We start from the raw sequence: 20,565 nt of genomic DNA, 5'->3' as shown, positions 1-20,565 counted from the left end.
TATGTAATCGGATGACTTTTCTCATGGAACTAGTAAAGTAATGCATTATTTTTTAAAAGTACAATAAAATGTTTAAGTTACTTTTTCAAATAAGTACATGCAAATTGCCTGACACCTCTGCTGCCTCCATGTTGAGAGAAATCAGGAGTAAGTGTAGACACACACACACACACACACACACACACACACACACACACACACACACACACACACACACACACACACACACACACACACACACACACAAATAAATAAACAAGCAAGCCCATGCAGCCCAAGTGAAAAAAGTAACACATTACTTTCCATAAAAAGTAACTAAGTAATGCAATTGGGGAGTAACACATTATACTGTAATGTACTACTTTTTAAATTGACTTTCCCCAAAACTGTTTAATTATGTACATATAATAAATAAAAAATATACATAATTGTGTTATGCTAGATAAGTAAATGTGCTTTTCTCATTAAATTTGCATTGTATTTATTCATTTTAGCATTGTTGTATAATATTCATAATCATAGAGTGCATATTAAACTGAATAAAGGTTTCAATAAATAAATATTAAGACTGAAATAAACATGTCTAGAAAACAGAGCAAGTCACACATGCGGCTGAATTGGTGATTTTATTATATTATCAATAGACATGCCTTATTGATCCAAAGGTGCAAATATAGTTGAATGCTGCAAAAAATAAAATAAAATAAGTGCATGTTGAAATTTGCAATAGTAGTACATTCTTTATGTTAAACTGGTCAACATACTTTACATAAATGCTTGTACAGAATTTGTTCAACTCGGTCGTCTCAATTTCAGTGGTCGTGGAGGGAATCTTGAAGGAAATGACTCTAAATGGCTTGTATTGCTTGGGTAGGAGTGCCATCTAGTGTACATTCGGTAACCTGCCAGTCTTGAAAACACTGGCTTTAAAAAGTACACACTAATGCTTAAAAGTTTGGGGTCAGTATTATTATTTATTTATTTATTTTTAGAAAGTAATAGGATGCATTTAATTAATCAAAAGTAACAGTAAAGACTCAGATTACAAAATAATAAATAGCCTATTTTGAAACTTCAAAGAATCCTAAAAAAAAAAAAAGCATCACGGTTTTCACAAAAATAAAAGCACAACCATTTTAAATGTTGATAATTATTAGAAATCAGCATATTCGAGGGATTTCTGAAGGGTCATTTGACACTGAAGACAGCTTTGCCATCACAGGAATAAATTACAATATATTCAAATAACAGTTAGATTAAATTGTATTAATTTCCTAATATTACTGTTGTTTTTATTGTATTTCAATAGCATACATGCAGCTTTGGTGTGCATAAAAGACTGAACTAAAAAAATACTGACACTAAACTTTAGTGTATATTAAAGTAAATAGATTTCTTTTGAGTAAAAATTAAAGGTAAACTAAGCCAAAGTATAATAACATGTTGTTATAAAAATAATCTACAATTTATTTTGGCCATGAAACATGCCACAAACAATGTTATCAACAGCATATTACATAAGAATCATTTTTCCTAAAGCAATATTTACATTCACAGGTCAGAGAAGGTTGTGTTAAATAATCATATCTCCGATCACTGTTGATTTGATACTGACACTCTTACAGACCCAAAGGGCTGATGTTTTAAAAGTTTGTGCTGCATTAAAAGTGCTGATCAGCAGATTCATAAACAGTTTCTTCTCCGGGGCTCATCCATATTACAGACAGCCAATATTTCAGCCTAACCTCATGCACCTGTGCTTTGTCATACACAAGCTTGTCCTTAGCAGCTGTACATCTATTATCATTCCGCTTGACTTGTTGTAAATTCCTACCTGGTTTATTGTTTATCTGCCCCTACTGCTGACAATTATCATATTATACTTCATGCCTCGGAAAATAATACAGCCTTGTAAACTGGACTCTTGCACACTTCGTGGAACTTCTGCATTGTATCATTGTATTATTTAATGTTATATTATTCTGATTTAAAAAAAGAGAAACTAGAGAACTAAGGAGTATGTAAATTTATTATCATATTAAGGCCACTAAAGTGCAGTATTGTGCTTACTTTTCTAATGAAATTAATTATGTGCTATCTAAAAGGGTCTGTTAATTATCTGCCATTTGTAACATTTATCCTTTGAAAGCAGAGGACAAATCAGAGTAATCATGACATGATGGACATACTTTCCACAAATGAACGTCCAATTAGCAGCTTCATTTTAACAAGCTTTTATTTTATTATGATGTTTTTTGCAATAATTCATGAGTAAAGTAAATGTGGAAGAAAGGAGTTTTTCCAGTTGATTTGCATTGTATTTATTATTTGCAGCATTACTGCACAGTTATTATTCATAATCATGGACTGCATATTAAAGATTTAGATTTTAAATTAAAATTAAGAGTGAAATAAAACTCTAGAACAAAACAAAAAAACAGAAGTTATACTTGCTGATGAACCCTGGGCAAAAAAATGTCCACGTTTTATTACGCATCAGGATTATTTTTGAGAAGGTACTCAGCCTGAAAGATACAAATGACAAACGGAGAGTATTTTACAGCAATTTTTCTAGAAAATACCTTTAATTAAACTAATAAGCTGCAGCTATTGTTAGAAGGACAAACCTACCAGGAAGTCTATGGGGTCATCAGGACGTATTGTACAGCATTCTATGAGCCCTTGGGTGAGAGTGGGCATCACATCCCTCATCAGGTAGTTCCTGAAAGGTCCTGACTGAGATTCCAACAAGTCATGTTCTTGTCTCCTCACCTCCTCAAGAGTCTGATTCTTCAAACACACACCAAAACCTCATTGATATGCTAGCCTTACACATTTTTCTGCAATTGCAAAACATGAAATGACCAACAAACAAAAAAACACACACAAGTGAATCAATTTAAATGGCAGCACTTATATTACTGCAAGTGAATGGTTTTAAAAATGAAGTTCTCAAATATTTTCTTAAGAGCATAATTTTTTGTCTTAAGAAGAAAATGAACTGTGTTATTTGTATGAAAGGCAGGTATTGCTGAAGACTTTTTGCACTGCCTGCAGATTACTGTAGTTATAATAAATGCACAGACTATTTTCGAAGCGACTGGCTTAATAATAGTTAATCACTCAGCTTTGTGCTTTTAATACGCCGTGTCAAGTTAAAATGGTTATTTTAAAAGAGCCTGTCTCAAGATGCAGCAGTCTTTCCAATTCATGCACTCCGTCTTCCTTGCGCTCTCTCTAGAGTGAATGCGTCATGTATCTGTGTGTGCGGAGTTGCTAGTTCTAGCTTGAGCGCGTCATGTATATGTGCAAATGATCAATCGGTGTCACTTCAGAGTACTCGTCCACATATAGTAGCCAACTCGTAGTAGTATGTATTATATTTAGGTAGCTAAAGTTGTTGTAATTCTTAATATTTGAAACGACCCTAAATTCATTAATCATCTTACATTTGGGTATTTAAGACAGATTGGAGGTTATCCTATCTTTAAAAGTAGGATAACCTTTAAACCAACCTTTAAAGGTTGGTTTAAAGGTTTAGGTTGGTTTAGGTTAGGTTTAAAGGATAACCTTTAAACCTACCCTAAACCAACTTTTTTTAGTTAATGATCTGCAAGACTGGGGCTTTATTAATGCTGTTTATTGATTAGAGTAAATGTTTTGACATTTGGGTATAAAGTGTTTTAATTCTATATTATATATGGTGTAAAAAAAGTCTTAGTGCTGCCCTCTTGAGGTTGAACGGTGGCTACTGCAGTCGAATTTTCCTATTGGACGTTGTGGTGCTTCGTGACGTAGGATGGTACTTCCAACCTATGCTTCTAATGGCTCAATATCCACGCCCCTGGCACGAGCTCACCACGCCCTAAGAAGAAATGCTTTCCCTTGATCATATGATGAGAACGGCTTCAGTCCAGCATGAGGGCTCATGTTACATGAAGTAGAAACATTATGAATGAAACTTTCTCGTCACTTGCTTTCAACATCCTAATGAAGAAAATACAGATAAATAATGCAGTTGTAAGTACATGTTAAGCTTTTCTTTTGATATTTTTGCCGCCCGTCATGTCTACAGATAATTTTCATACTTCAGACGCTTTCAGACAAACCCTGACACGCAAATGGTTGCCGTGGTAATGAACAACAAATCCGTAACGTGCTAGACTGCTGGCGTATGTAGTCTAACTTTTATTTGAGGAAATCTGTTGTAATAGGCTATTAGGTTTGAACTTATTGGTCCTGCGCTTTTTAGTGACATTCAGTATAAGGATATGGCTGTTCAATGTTCATAGATTATTTAGTGGTCTCATTCTCTCTTGCGCTGTTGCTTCGCTAGCATGAATGAATGAAGGAGCATTGTCGGCATCGGGAGTTAACACAGTTTGAGTAATACTCCACATCAAAATGTTTGGTCTGGAAACTCACCATAGACATGGCTCAATCCGAGGGGCGGGATAAACGGTTGTCTTTCAATCTCCCTCTGCACGCGATAGGATAGCGCTACAACCAACCAGAGCAACGAAGGTGAAACAGAGCTTGTTGATAGATTAAACATTCACCGTATCCGGTCGGCTAAACTCCGAACACATCTTCCCTTTTTAAGAATGACTTCAGTGCCGTTCTTTGTTCTTTTCTCAGAGAAAAGCTTAACTCCAAGTCTTCCAGAATCGCAGTCAAAGCTGATTCGAAAGATCGCCGCCGTTCGCCAGTTTCTGTGTTTACTAGAAGCACGCAAACGCAACTCGGCCGTCGTCATAATGGCCCCGCCCGCCGACTCTATACACGATGTGATTGGCCCGTCCAGAGTGAGGGGAATACAGCTCAGAAGGGTATTGAGAGTTCCTAGACGACACTTGCGGGCAGATTAAATTTGCTGCCGCTAGGGTGCGTCTAGATTTCTAGACCAAACGTCAGGTGCTTACCCACTCTCCCCAACGCTGATCTCTCTGTTGGGCCTCTTCTTTCTCCCGCCGCTCTGCCTCTGCCCTTTGTGCCGCCTGATTCTGTAGCTGTTGTTCAGCTTTCCGTCGCTCTTCTTCCTCCACCTCCTTTGAGATTGGCCCGTAGTTCTTCGGTTTGCCCACTTTTTTGCAAATTTTCTCTTTGACCAGCAAGTACTCATTGTGATCATTGCTTGTAATCTCTGAAATAAGAGTAGAGGAAAATGGATATACAGGGTTCTAAAAATTTAGACTGTTAGGCAACACTTTAAATAATATATTTATATAACCACAATAGTAATTTTGTATTTATTGTACACTTTTGCACACTTTTACTCCTAAAGGTAAGGTCACATTACTGAAATGTTGTGGGCTAAAAGGTATATTTTTATTGCCAATAGTGTAGCAGTGTATGGGTGTAGTATTACTGCACTTAATTAAAAAATTATTTGGTTCACTCCTTGTTACCTATATGCTCAGGATGAATCTCTAGGTCCTCAAAGTAGATCAACAGTGTCTGATCTTCAACGTTTCTCTCTCTGAAGCGGGCCAAGCGGCGTGGAAACTGTTCAGGGGTATAGGAAGTTCCCTCTACAACAGTCTCAGGTAGATTCAGAACACGGTTTTTCAGGAAATCATCAGTGGCGTCAACAGAGAACACAAACTCTAGAAAACATACAGTTGATTGATTCTCTAGGACCATAGTGATTCTCAAAGCCACTTGATATAGTATGCTTTTTAAATGTGTTGTGGGCATGCGGTCTTCAAATACAACATCTCTTACTAAACATGTTCACAAAAGTTACCACTATTATGTAAAGCTGAGCTGAACAAAATTGCAAAGATCTCTTACAAGTAGAGCTAAATCGGCTCAGTACGGCTCAGTTTTTATTCAGCAAGGATACATTAAATCTAAGTTAGTAGACATTTATCATGTTATAAAGATTTTGTTTCAAATAAATGCTATTCTTTTAAATGTTGTATTCATCAAAGAGAAAAGTTTTAAATAAGCACATTATAATTTCTGAAGAATCATGTGACACTGAAGACGTACCATGTAGCAATGGCTGCTTAAAATTCAGTTGCTTTACCATCATACATTACATTGAAAATATATTAAAACAGAAAATAGTTCATTTAAATTACAATTATATTTCACAATAGTACTGATTTTACTGTATTCAGCATTGGTGAGTATGGGAGATTTCTTTCAAAACTTTTGAACAGTACTGTAGTTTTAAAAGAGTTCAAATCAGTCATGCAAGACTCAAATCTTAAGGCTAATAATTATATAACGCTAATATCATTTCCAATTTGCATTATACATTATATTAATACATTACAGACCTGGGATGATCTTTTTCTCGTGTTTAGATTGCAAGTCTTCAGGGTCTTCATCACCTGTTGAATATTTAAATAATCATGCAGCAAATCAAAACTCATGTATTATTAATCAGAATCATGATTTAATTTGCTAATATATCACCTTAAAAAGGCAAATTCCTCACCAGTAAATAACTGCTTCGCCTGCTCATATGTCTTAGGAAAACCATCCAAAACAAAGCCCTGGTTCATACAGGGTTTAGTCCTGAGTTTGTCCCTCATGATACGAATCACATATTGGTCATCCAGTCGTCCTAAAAAACACCAACAACAAAAACTTAAAGTATATAATTTCAATATAAAGCACCTAAAAAATACAAATATACAACCTTCATTCTCATTCATGTTTTCCTTTAGAGTGTCCAGAAACTCCTGAGCTTCGCCATCATCGTTTTCCACGTCCTCCGTATTAACACACGACTCCTGATTAATTCAACTAATCATCAGTATATATACAGTGGTGCTAAAAAGTAATTAGTCAGCCACCAATTGTGCAAGTTCTCCCACTTAAAAAGATGAGAGAGGCCTGTAATTTGCATCAGGTACACTTCAACTATGAGAGTCAGAATGAGAAAAACAATCCAGAAAATCATATTGTCTGATTTTAAAGAATTTATTTGCAAATTATGATGGAAAATAAGTACTTGGTCACCTACAAAAAAAGCAAGATTTCTGGCTCTCACAGACCTGTAACTTCTTCTTTAAGAGGTTCCTCTGTCCTCCACTCGTTACCTGTATTAATGGCACCTGTTTGAACTTGTTATCAGTCTAAAAGACACATGTCCACAACCTCAAACTGTCAGACTCCAAACGCCATTATGGCCAAGATCAAAGAGGTATCAAAGGACACCAGAAACAAAATTGTAGACCTGCACCAGGCTGGGAAGACTGAATATGCAATAGGTAAACAGCTTGGTGTGAAGAAATTAACTGTGGAAGCAATTATCAGTAAATGGAAGGCATACAAGACCACTGATAAGCTCCCTCGATCTGGGGCTCCACGAAAGATCTCACCTAGTGACCTAGTGAATGACCTGCAGAGAGCTGGGACCAAAGTAACAAAGGCTACCATCAGTAACACACTATGCCGCCAGAGACTCAAATCCTGCAGTACCAGACGTGTCCCCCTGCTTAAGCCAGTCCGGGCTTGTCTGAAGTTTGCTAGAGAGCATTTGGAGGATCCAGAAGAGGACTGGGAGAATGTCCAATAGTCAGATGAAACCAAAATTTAAAAAAAATCTTTTGGAGGGAGTTGAAAATCTGTGTTACCCAGCGACAGCCCCAAAACATCACTGCTCTAGAGGAGATCTGCATGGAGGAATGGGCCAAATCATTAACAACAGTGTGTAAAAACCTTGTGGTGACTTACAGTAAACGTTTGACCTCTGTCATTGCCAACAAAAGGTATATAACAAAGGTATATAACAAAGTATTGAGATTAACTTTTGTTATTAACCAAATACTTATTTTCCACCATAATTTGCAAATAAAATCTTTTAAGATCCCATTTTGTGTGTGTTTTTGAAGCCTTGATTGTGTTTACAGTGTGCGATATAATATGAGTTCATGTTTCGCGTGTAAACATTTTTTTCCGCACAATTTACTTATCTGCACACCGCTGTTTTCTCTGTCCTAAAAACCGCCTGATGATTTCCTTGTTCTATGAAGTCCCTCCTTCAGAAATTTGTAACGAGTTCTGATTGGGCCAGCGCTTCCCGTTGTTGTGACTGGACAGCAGCTTAGCGCACTTTGCCCAGAAAGGTCCCGCCTCTTACCATAACGAGGAGATGCAAGCGCTCAATGCGCGCTCTTCTCCACGTGGGAGAGCAACAAGGCCACGCCCCCTTTTTGCGTATTCTTGTGGGAGGAGGGTTAGTCAACAAGCAGTTCTAGTGACGTCATTCCTGCAAGGAAGTGCAGAGATGTAGTCCAAACCGGCCGTTCGCTGTAGGCTTTGAAATGGAACTTCTGTTAAATAAAATATCTCTCTTGGCATTGAACTTTGAGCTTTATAATTTTACAGGTATTATTTATGCTCTAACAGCAACATTTCAAACTAATTAAAGTTTGAAAGATGGGATCGCGAAGACGATCTTTAAAAATCAGACAATGAGATTTTCTGTTTTTTTTCCCCCTCATTCTGTCTCTCATAGTTGAAGTGTACCTATGATGAAAATGACAGGCCTCTCTAATCTTTTAAGTGGGAGAACTTGCACAAATGGTGGCTGACTAAATACTTTTTTACCTCACTGTACAGAAAGATTTTGCAACATTGTACTACTGTTCAAAAGTTTGAGGTCAGTAAGATTTTTTTTTTATCTTTCTTTTTTTGGAAATAACTTTTAGAAAAGAAAAATGTTGTTCTTTTGAACAACATGTTCAACACGATGAACATGATTCATCAAAGCATCCTGAAAAAAAATATTATACAAAAATGTTTTCAACATTGATGATAATCATAAATATTTCTTGATCAGCAAATCATCACGTTAGAATGATTTCTGAAGGATCATATGACACTGAAGACTGGAGAAATAATGCTGAAAATGTTTATCTTTTAAAATATATTCAAATAGAAAATAGTTGTTTAATATTTTAATATTTCACAATAAAACTTTATTTTTGTATTTAAAAGGAAAAGGCAGCCTTGGTGTGCCTAAGAGACTTCTTATAAAACCATTAAAAATCTTACCAGTCAAAAACTTTTGAATGGCAGTGTATATGTATATATTTGAACATGCTTTGATGGTTCTGAATAAATTCTGGATGTTGTGTAGAACTGACCAGGTTGTCTAAAGTTTCAGTGATTGTCTCCTTAAGTTTAACATGATGAAGTCTGTAATGTTTGCATATCATCTCTGCTATAGTGCTCTTCCCAACAGCAGGTGGTCCCAGAATGCAGATACGAAGGGGCTAGAGGACACACAAACACAATTGCTTGTACTATTAAACTTTAGATTAAGCCAAAAAAAAGTCCAACCTAAAAGAAGTGTCAAAAACAAACATATAACAAGAGCATTTCAACGTACCCGCAATCCCCTGGTCTGCTTGTATTCTTCAGTGATCCGCTCAATGTTTTCAACCAAGCCATCTTCTGACACCCACTGGATGTTAAAATTCTCTTTCAGATACGGTGCTTCAATACGAAGGTTGACAAGCAAAGAATCGATATCTGTTTGCTGAAGTAAAAAATATCATAGTTGATACAAAACCAAAAATGTTCTATATTGATAATCTTCTCTGTTGAATGTCAGAACAACATTGACATTGATTCGTACTGTCAGCTCCCGTATGAGATAAATCTCTTCTTTTGAAACATTCTGAGTTTTTCCTGGTCCAAGTACGAGTGTTATTGCCTTGAGGAAGAAAATTTAGTTGCATGAGAACCATTAATTTTAAAAACAAACAAACAAAATATACTGAACGTGTGAAATCTCACCATTATGATTTCCTCCATTGTGTTATTGGATTCATCAACAGCAACAAAGTATTGTGACTTTGGCTTGTGGTCAATGACATTTTGGATGATCCTTAATGAATATGAATTGGACGGATGTAAATGCCCAGTAGTTTAGCTTTTGCATTTTTTCATAAAAAGCTCTATAATTATACTAACCCTGCCAGATCATTAACGTGAATAGTAGGGATAATATTGGAGCCATCTCCAAAGATGGGCACCCTGGAGACTTCGCCCATCCATGACATCTACATAGAGCAACAAAACACAACAAACTTTAAAAGTCAACATTCAGTAAGTACAAATTATTAAAAAATAATAATAATCCAGATCCACTATGATTTACCTTAAAAAACAAGTGAAGCATGTGTTCGCCCATTCCATATTGTAGCCCTGAGGCAACAACATATGTAGAGAACTGGGAGCTTTTCTGAAAATCAAATACATAATTATGAACTTCACACTTTTAAAGTTCTGTTCGCTTGAAGTGTTGAACTATCTCACTTACCATAAATAGCTGTTTAATATTGCATACATTTTCAACTAAAATGGAATAAAATGATCTCGCAAGGCTTCTTGCTTACAGTTTTGCCTAATTTGACCACAAGTTTCTCCAAACCGATATGATCATGGAAGTTGGGGTGTGCTTTCCTTTTCCTGTAGTGCTCGTCTGTAAAGGGAATCTCTGGATAATCCTATTGTTGAGTTCAAATATTCATTAATACAGCCTTTAAAAAAAATGTGCATGCTGAACAAGAAAATACTTAATTGATAACTGTTCTCATTCCTACTTTATTGACTGGTTTAGTTGTAGCCCACGTCATGACGGTTGACACCAGGATAAACATCTTGTGCCCAGAAAATGTTTCCATTTCTTTATGAAGAGCTGTGATTGAATAATTTAACTAGCCTTTCCTCAAGAATAGCAGGAAGCAATATTCAATAAAAATGTCAAAGGTATACCTGAGACGGCCCACTGTGCTTCTGCTATCTGACCAGCATGCTGAGTAATATCGTAAATTATCACATCACATTTCATCAGATGATGAAGAAGCTCTTCACGCTCCAAGTGCTGGTAGAGATGAAAAGGAATGTGATAAAAAATATAACGTTATATAGTTAAGAGACAGTAGGTACAACGTATAAGACATTCTGCATAATGCTGTAGTAAACAGTTGATCTATTTACGCTGTACTCTTCAGAGATAAAACTGCTCTTCTCTTCTGTTTGGCTGGAAATTGTTCCCACAATGTGAAAGGTTGCATCTTTGATTTTTGGTTGCTCATCCTGCAGCCTGTCCTCTTCCTGCAGATCAGCCTCTCCAAAGTCCACAAGAGATGCACCAACTACACACGAGTCTAAAAACTAAATACAGGATAATGAAGTATGGGCATAATAGCCCTAATTTAGCAGTCTTGGAGAGACATGCTAGCTAACGTCAGTCACCCACTTGTTGTAATTCCACTTAAACGTAATGGGAAAAAAAATGCCTTTTTTATTTATAAATTGATACTATGTAGGATATTTAGATGTCCAAAACAGTTGTAACGCTGCAATTACGCAATATTGTACAAAGTAATACGATATCTTACCTTTGCTATATTTTTCGTTGTGTATTTATCAACATTGTTAATAAAAACCCGTCTGGAGTTCGGCGGTGTCTCCTTAGTCTGGCCCGCCATTATGTGTTGTTGTTGTTGTCCTGTTGCTAAGAAACGGATGTGTCCGCACCTATTTTTTTACGGTCTATGCTCCGCACTCTGCTCGTAGAGTCCCTTTCTTTGATATCATATAAAACATATGGAACTAAACGCATCGTGGTTGATTGTGTAGGCGCTTAAAAGCCTCTATTAATAACATACAGTACCGGTAAAAAGTTTGGAAACATTACTACTTGTAATGTCTTTGAGAAGTTTCTTATGCTATCCTGCATTTATTTGATAAAAGAAAAAGAAAAAAAAGAAGGGAAAAACAGTAATATTGTGAAATATTACAATTTAAAATAATGGGTTTCTATTTTAATAAACTATTAAATATATTTTATTCATTTCATGCAAAGCTGAATTTTTACCAGCTAGTCTTCTTCAGTGTCAGAGATGATCCTTCAGAAATAATACCGTAATTCTGATTTATTATAAATGTCATCAAACAGTTTTGCTGCTTAATATTTATTTATGACCTGTGATCATTTTTGCAGGATTTTTTGATGAATACGAATAGCCTACCAAAATACCAAAGTGTTCGAAATACTTGAATTTTGTTGTTGTTTTCAAGGTTTGAAAACACAAACCTTGAAAACACAACATCAAAATTCAAGGGGTTGGGGGAATATTTATTTTTTTATAAAGGATAAATAAACCATAGGAAATAAGGATTTATAAGGAAATAATCATTTTGGTACAATATTTGCATTAATATTCGTCAAATATATTATTAGTCGCGAGATTTTTCGCATAGTGAGGAAATACATCTGCTATTGATATTCAAATTCTCTAGTAGTCTGGTGGTAGAATTTGTGGTAGATTTAATTATTTTATTCAGCAAGGGTTTGTTAAATTGATTAAAAAAACTTCAATAAAGATTTAAATTGTAAGAAAAGATTTATATTTTTAATAAATGCTTTTCAACGAATCCTGGAAAAGGTATATATATATATATATATATATATATATATATATATATATATATATATATATATATATATAAATAAAGCAGTTGTTTTTGTTTTCAACATTGATAAATCAGCACATAAGAATGATTTCTGAAGGATCTTGACACTGAATACTGGATTAATGGCTGAAAATCCAGCTTTGCATCACATAAATAAATTATAATGTAGTTTATTAAAATAGAAAAACATGTCTGTCCCCCCTTTAACAAATAAATGCAGGCTTGATGAGCATTATACTTTTTTTTTTAAACATTAAAATTAGTATTTTTTAAACTTCTTACCAGTACTGTATATAATCTACAAAATTGACAATACAAGTATTCAAAAACCTTTTAATGTTATTAATTTTATTTGAATGTTTATATGTTTCATATGACTCTAAGCTGTAGAAATATATCTTGCATTACTTGTGAGCCCTCCAAAATAATACGTTTTTGGTATATTCACGCTCGATCATGCAGGTCCTTTGTGATCATTATCAGGTCAAAGCTGAACTATGATGGATAATCTGGTAGACAATAATGCTAATTTTCAGAAATTCTGAATCACACAAGTGGTTTAAATTATATTATTATTAATAATGCACATTGTAGCTGCATAATCGAAAACCTTAAAAAATAAACATCTCATTAAATCTCTTCATAATCAGTCACACACCAGAAAATGTTTTCAGTCTGCTCGTTTACAGTGTTACAACAATGGCAAACCAAAAAAGATCAGGCTAAAGCCTCTATAGCAAAATTATCAAATTGTGCAAGTTCAAAAGAACTAGTTCCTATGGCCGCCCACCCCTGGCGTGGCTCCCAGAGCACTGCATTCTTCCACAGGGGATAGCCATTGAGATCTGCTGATGCATAGTTTCCCTAAAAACAGAGAAGAAATAACCAATCAGATGTGCTTATTTATGAAAAGGTACAAATCTGACAGTGCGGTGAAATGAGATTCAAGTCACAACAAATAAGTCTAAAAGGGTTCATCCAAAAATGAAAATTTGATGTTTATCTGCTTATCCCCAGGATAAGCGTTGCTCGTATAATGCAATGCATGTCAATGGGGTCTATTTCTAATTAGACCCAATCGACATGCATTATACGAGCGAGTTAAAAAATCTTCATTTGTGTTCTACTGAAGAAACAAACACACCTACATCTTAGATGCCCTAAAGTAAGCAGATAAACATCTATTTTTTTTGGGGGGGGGGGGGGGGGGGTGAACTATCCCTTTAAAAAAAGAGGAAAATAATAATAATAATAGATTTTATTTATAATGCACTTTTCATTCCGAAGAATCTCAAAGTGCAACAAAGGGAACAAAAAAAGAAAAAAGAATAACAAGTAAAAAATATAGCTGCAAGCAGCAATTCCGGGGCCAAGCGCAAAGAAGAAAATGAGACATGCCAGCATGGCTGGAAGTGACCAGCTGCAAAAATGCACAGTTTGGTGTCAATATGTCAAAACATTGCAGAGATACAACCTTAAGAGTCATTTTGGCATCATGCCTCAGCGCAAAGAAGAAAATGGGACATGCCAGCATGGCTAGGAGTGACCAGCTGCAAAAATGAACCATCAAAGACCTATTAACATAAGCTGAGGCAAAAAAAGATATACAATTATACATAAAGTTAAAAATTAATAATGTATCACTTTTTACCTATAGGTGGCGCTGTGACCAAATGAATGTGGTGTGGTCAGGGTGAGATAACAATGACACATGCACAGTTTGCTGTCAATATGTCAAAACATTGCAGAGATACACCCTTAAGAGTCATTTTGGCATCATGCCTCAGCTTCGTCGCTGTGTTAAACAAAAACGATTTAATCTATTGATGTGAAATCAATAACTTTGTGTCGGGATGGGCTGAAGATGATACGAGTCAATTTTGGTGAAAATCGGACAAACGGCCTAGGAGGAGTTTGAAAAAGTAGGTTTTTAACTAATAACAAGATGGAGGAGAGGACGTTTTACCAAATATGGCAAAATTGATATCTATGTTCTCAGCAGTAGCCAAGGAATGTATTATGACCAGTTTCATCATAATAGGTTAATTTATTCAAAAGTTATTAACCTTTGTGTAAATTTTGTTATACATTTTGACCACAAGGTGGCACTGCCCCGAAACTTTTTGAGCACCTTCAGGGCATGGTGCAGAAGACACATAACAAGTTGCGTAACGATATGCTAATGCATTCGTAAAATACAGCATTTTTAGACAAAATTCAAAATGGCCGACGCCCAAAATGGGTGATACGGGATAGTTGGATATATATCGACTCGGCATGATGTCCTGAATCTAACAAGACCACTTTTATGATTTTTGGAAAAACCCATCAGAAGTTATAAGCCAAAATAGCCATTTTTTGTATCTCCGGACCAGTAGGTGGCACTGCACCGAAACGCTGTAGATCACTTCAAGTCATGCTCGTGATGACATGTACCAAGTTTGGGTTGAATACGATAAAGCATTGCAGAGATACAGCCTTAAGAGTATTTTTGCAACTGCTACGTAAAATTTGTTTGCGCATTTATCAAAAACGATTCGACTAATCAACTTGCCTTTAATAACTTTTTGTTGGCATGGTCTGAAGATGATCTGGTTCAATTTTCGTGAAAATCAGAGCAACGGCCTAGGAGGAGTTCGAAAAAGTAGCTTTTTTGGAAAATTCAAAATGACGGGAAAATTTTCATGACGGAAAATGACGTCATAGGGTGCAATCGAATCGGCTTGAGCCACGGAATCAAGGGAAAAAAGAATTTTGTTTCTAGCCCTTATGGTTCAAAAGTTATTAGCATAAACATAAGTGCAACTTTGGACAGGCGGTGGCGCTAGAGGGATTGAATTGGAGACTCAAAATTTGCTATAGTGACAGATGGGACTGTCTTCTATCTGTGTGCCAAATTTCACAACTTTTTACCATACGGTTCTATGGGCTGCCATAGACTCAAGAGCGGAAGAAGAATAATAATAAATATAGCTGCAAGCAGCCATTATCGGGGCCAAGCGCAAAGAAGAAGACAAGACATGCCAGCATGGCTGGAAGTCTCAAGCCAACTGCAACAATGAGCCATTAAGGACCTATTAAGTTGATTTTAGGCAAAATAGCAGTCAAATTTTAAATACAGTCAATAATAATGGTTTAATGGTTTATCACTTTCGACCAATAGGTGTCACTGTTACGAAACTGATGTGGTTTAGTCAGATTGAGATGACAATGACACATGCAAAGTTTGGTGTCAATATGTCAAAGCATTGCAGAGATACAGCCTCAAGAGTAATTTTTGCATCATGGCTCAACTCTGTTGCAGTGGTATATGAAAACTGTTTTGTCTATCAATCCGAAATCCATAACTATTTGTCAGCATGGTCTGAAGACGATACGGATCAATTTTGGTGAAAATCGGACAAACGGTCTAGGATGAGTTTGGAAAAGTAGGTTTTTAACAAATAACAAGACGGAGGACAGATAGGTTTGCAAAATATGGCACAATTGGTATCCATGTTCTCGGCATGAGCCATTGACTGTATTATGACCAGTTTCATTACAATGGGTTAATTTAATCAAAAGTTATTCGCATTTCTGTACATTTTATTACAACTTTTGACCACAAGGTGGCGCTACCCCGAAACTTTTTGAGTATCTTCGGGACATGGAGCGGAAGACACATACCGAGTTTTGTAACGATACGCTAATGCATTCTTAAATTATAGCATTAGCATTTTAAACCATAATACTGCATTGAAGTCAATGGGAATTTCATGTTTTGTTTTATTATAGCGCCACCAAGAGGCACAATCCCACCAATTTTTTTATGTGTCCTCATAGTGAGCCCATACATATGTGTGTCAAGTTTGGTGAAAATATCTCATTTTGTTTTGGAGTTATAGACATTTATATGAAAAAACACGTAAAAAAGGACTGACACCTGACTTTGATTGGATTTTACTACCCCTTACTATCAATATTTTGAGATTTGGGCATTAGCGTATAGCTATCGACCTATGTTTCCGAACTTCTGAGGCTGGTTTCGTCTCGATCGGACTAGCGGTTTCGAAGATATCAGCAAATGTTTTTTAAGCACTAAATTACAACTCTGCGCAAACCATATGCCGAAACCTGGCAAGTCTGGTATCGTTGGAGTCGGCAAGGATTCAGGAGACCAAAAAACACACTCCCATCAAAATATGTCAACCACACCCAAAGTTATAAGCGTTTGAAAAAAAAAAATCTCCACTAGGTGGCGCTGTTTCGAAACTTCTCAGGCTACTTCAGGGCATCGTGGTGATGACCCATACCAAGTTTCATAACAATCTGTTCATGCGTTCATAAAATACAGCATTTTTGCACATAATTCAAAATGGCCGACATCCAAAATGGCCGACATGGTAAAATTGGATATCAGTCGACTCGGCATGACGCCCTGAATCTAATGAGACCAATTTTATGATTTTTGGATAAACGGTTCAGAAGTTATAAGCCAAAATAGGCATTTTTCGTATCTCCGGACAGGTAGGTGGCGCTGCGCCGAAACGCTGCATGTTGCTTCAAGTCATGCTTGTGATGACATGTACCAAGGTTGGTTTGAATACGATAAAGCGTTGCGGAGATATAGCCTTTAGTGTGTTTTTGCAACCTCCACGTAAAATTTGTTTGTGCGTTTATTGAAAACGATTGGACGAATCAACTTGAATTCCATAACTTTTTGTCAACATGCTCTGAAGATGATCTGTTTCAATTTTCGTGAAAATCGGAGCAACGGCCTAGGAGGAGTTCGAAAAAGTAGGTTTTTCAGAAAATTCAAAATGGCGGGAAAATTTGCATACCGGAAAATGACATCATAGGGTGAAATCGAATCGGCTTGAGCCAAGGAATCCGATGAAAAAAGAATTTTGTTTCTAGCCCTTAGGGGTCAAAAGTTATAAGCATAAATATGAGTGAAACTTTGGACAGGTGGTGGCGCTAGAGGGATTGAGTTAGAGGCACCAAATTTGCTATAGTGACAGCTCAGACTGGCCTCTATGAGTGTGCCAAATTTCACAACTTTTTACCATACGGTTCTATGGGCTGCCAGAGACTCCTATGGCGGAAGAAGAAGAAGAAGAAGAAGAAGAAGAAGCAGAATAATAAATATAGCTGCAAGCAGCCATTATCGGGGCCAAGCGCAAAGAAGAAGACAAGACATGCCAGCATGGCTGGAAGTCTCAAGCCAACTGCAACAATGAGCCATTAAGGACCTATTAAGTTGATTTTAGGCAAAATAGCAGTCAAATTTTAAATACAGTCAATAATAATGGTTTAATGGTTTATCACTTTCGACCAATAGGTGTCACTGTTACGAAACTGATGTGGTTTAGTCAGATTGAGATGACAATGACACATGCAAAGTTTGGTGTCAATATGTCAAAGCATTGCAGAGATACAGCCTCAAGAGTCATTTTTGCATCATGGCTCAACTCTGTTGCAGTGGTATATGAAAACTGTTTTGTCTATCAATCCGAAATCCATAAGTATTTGTCAGCATGGTCTGAAGACGATACGGATCAATTTTGGTGAAAATCGGACAAACGGTCTAGGATGAGTTTGAAAAAGTAGATTTTTAACAAATAACAAGATGGAGCACAGATATGTTTGCAAAATATGGCAAAATTGGTATCTATCTTCTCGGCATGAGCCAATGAATGTATTATGACCAGTCTCATTACAATAGGCTAATTTAATCAAAAGTTATTAGCATTTTTGTACATTTTATTACAACTTTTGACCACAAGGTGGCGCTGCCCCGAAACTTTTTGAATATATTCGGGACATAGAGCGGAAGACACATACCGAGTTTTGTAACGATACACTAGTGCATTCTTAAATTATAGCATTAGCATTTTAAACCGTAATACTGCATTGAAGTCAATGGGAATTTCATGTTTTGTTTTATTATAGCGCCACCAAGAGGCACAATCCCACCAATTTTTTTATGTGTCCTCGTAGTGAGCCCATACATATGTGTGTCAAGTTTGGTGAAAATATTTCATTTTGTTTTGGAGTTATAGACATTTATATGAAAAAACACGTAAAAAATGACTGACACCTGACTTTGATTGGATTTTACTACCCCTTACTATCAATATTTTGAGATTTAGGCATTAGCGTATAGCTATCGACCTATGTTTCCGAACTTCTGAGGCTGGTTTCGTCTCGATCGGACTAGCGGTTTCGAAGATATCAGCAAATGTTTTTTAAGCACTAAATTACAACTCTGCGCAAACCATATGCCGAAACCTGGCAAGTCTGGTATCGTTGGAGTCGGCAAGGATTCAGGAGACCAAAAAACACACTCCCATCAAAATATGTCAACCACACCCAAAGTTATAAGCGTTTGAAAAAAAAAATTCTCCACTAGGTGGCGCTGTTTCAAAACTTCTCAGGCTACTTCAGGGCATCGTGGTGATGACCCATACCAAGTTTCATAACAATCTGTTCATGCGTTCATAAAATACAGCATTTTTGCACATAATTCAAAATGGCCGACATCCAAAATGGCCGACATGGTAAAATTGGATATCAGTCGACTCGGCATGACGCCCTGAATCTAATGAGACCAATTTTATGATTTTTGGATAAACGGTTCAGAAGTTATAAGCCAAAATAGGCATTTTTCATATCTCCGGACAGGTAGGTGGCGCTGCGCCGAAACGCTGCATGTTGCTTCAAGTCATGCTTGTGATGACATGTACCAAGGTTGGTTTGAATACGATAAAGCGTTGCGGAGATATAGCCTTTAGTGTGTTTTTGCAACCTCCACGTAAAATTTGTTTGTGCGTTTATTGAAAACGATTGGACGAATCAACTTGAATTCCATAACTTTTTGTCAACATGCTCTGAAGATGATCTGTTTCAATTTTCGTGAAAATCGGAGCAACGGCCTAGGAGGAGTTCGAAAAAGTAGGTTTTTCAGAAAATTCAAAATGGCGGGAAAATTTGCATACCGGAAAATGACATCATAGGGTGAAATCGAATCGGCTTGAGCCAAGGAATCCGATGAAAAAAGAATTTTGTTTCTAGCCCTTAGGGGTCAAAAGTTATAAGCATAAATATGAGTGAAACTTTGGACAGGTGGTGGCGCTAGAGGGATTGAGTTAGAGGCACCAAATTTGCTATAGTGACAGCTCAGACTGGCCTCTATGAGTGTGCCAAATTTCACAACTTTTTACCATACGGTTCTATGGGCTGCCAGAGACTCCTATGGCGGAAGAAGAAGAAGAAGAAGAAGCAGAATAATAATAGGAACACTAACGATTTCAATAGGTGCCTCCGCACCTTCGGTGCTTGGCCCCTAATAATAGGAACACTAACGATTTCAATAGGTGCCTCCGCACCTTCGGTGCTTGGCCCCTAATAATAAATATAGCTGCAAGCAGCCATTATCGGGGCCAAGCGCAAAGAAGAAGACAAGACATGCCAGCATGGCTGGAAGTCTCAAGCCAACTGCAACAATGAGCCATTAAGGACCTATTAAGTTGATTTTAGGCAAAATAGCAGTCAAATTTTAAATACAGTCAATAATAATGGTTTAATGGTTTATCACTTTCGACCAATAGGTGTCACTGTTACGAAACTGATGTGGTTTAGTCAGATTGAGATGACAATGACACATGCAAAGTTTGGTGTCAATATGTCAAAGCATTGCAGAGATACAGCCTCAAGAGTAATTTTTGCATCATGGCTCAACTCTGTTGCAGTGGTATATGAAAACTGTTTTGTCTATCAATCCGAAATCCATAAGTATTTGTCAGCATGGTCTGAAGACGATACGGATCAATTTTGGTGAAAATCGGACAAACGGTCTAGGATGAGTTTGAAAAAGTAGATTTTTAACAAATAACAAGATGGAGCACAGATATGTTTGCAAAATATGGCAAAATTGGTATCTATCTTCTCGGCATGAGCCAATGAATGTATTATGACCAGTCTCATTACAATAGGCTAATTTAATCAAAAGTTATTAGCATTTTTGTACATTTTATTACAACTTTTGACCACAAGGTGGCGCTGCCCCGAAACTTTTTGAATATCTTCGGGACATAGAGCGGAAGACACATACCGAGTTTTGTAACGATACACTAG

At 36.6% G+C, this 20,565-nt stretch overlaps 2 protein-coding genes across 3 annotated transcripts in view; both read right to left on the bottom strand.

Moving 5' to 3' along the window:
- Positions 1-462: 462 nt before the first annotated feature.
- Positions 463-11,870, bottom strand: ak7b (adenylate kinase 7b). The gene is made up of 18 exons (XM_067455693.1): positions 11,373-11,870; positions 10,969-11,145; positions 10,744-10,852; positions 10,572-10,666; positions 10,365-10,475; positions 10,127-10,210; positions 9,940-10,028; positions 9,763-9,853; positions 9,602-9,679; positions 9,353-9,502; positions 9,108-9,236; positions 6,653-6,746; positions 6,449-6,577; positions 6,288-6,341; positions 5,409-5,606; positions 4,923-5,143; positions 2,632-2,790; positions 463-2,525 (listed from the first exon to the last, which is right to left on the bottom strand). Exons 1-18 carry the CDS (start codon positions 11,460-11,462, stop codon positions 2,490-2,492), a joined length of 2,094 nt encoding a protein of 697 aa, XP_067311794.1. The 5' UTR covers positions 11,463-11,870; the 3' UTR covers positions 463-2,489.
- Positions 11,006-20,565, bottom strand: part of galcb (galactosylceramidase b) — a 21,771-nt gene continuing 12,211 nt past the window's right edge. Inside the window, exons 17-18 of one of the 2 annotated variants that reach the window (XM_067455695.1) lie at positions 13,241-13,314; positions 11,006-11,145 (exon numbers count right to left, since the gene is read on the bottom strand). In XM_067455695.1, coding sequence (XP_067311796.1) covers positions 11,139-11,145; positions 13,241-13,314 — 81 coding nt within the window. In that variant the 3' untranslated portion in view covers positions 11,006-11,138. Of the gene's footprint in view, positions 11,146-12,771; positions 13,315-20,565 lie in introns of those variants that run through there. The other variant, XM_067455694.1, reaches the window with a different exon arrangement.

This window comes from Pseudorasbora parva, chromosome 10, assembly GCF_024679245.1.
Source record: "Pseudorasbora parva isolate DD20220531a chromosome 10, ASM2467924v1, whole genome shotgun sequence".
Classification (NCBI taxonomy): Eukaryota; Metazoa; Chordata; class Actinopteri; order Cypriniformes; family Gobionidae; genus Pseudorasbora; species Pseudorasbora parva.
Note: the sequence above shows the minus strand (reverse complement) of the source record. Positions and strands in the feature narration are given on the sequence as shown.

Coding starts and splice junctions, on each gene's coding strand:
- ak7b (XM_067455693.1), bottom strand. CDS start 11,462: ATGGCGGGCCAGACTAAGGAGACACCGCCGAACTCCAGACGGGTTTTT. Junction 10,853..10,968: donor TTATCTCTGAAGAGTACAGC/GTAAATAGATCA, acceptor CATCTCTACCAG/CACTTGGAGCGTGAAGAGCT. Junction 6,342..6,448: donor GGCGAAGCAGTTATTTACTG/GTGAGGAATTTG, acceptor AATATTCAACAG/GTGATGAAGACCCTGAAGAC.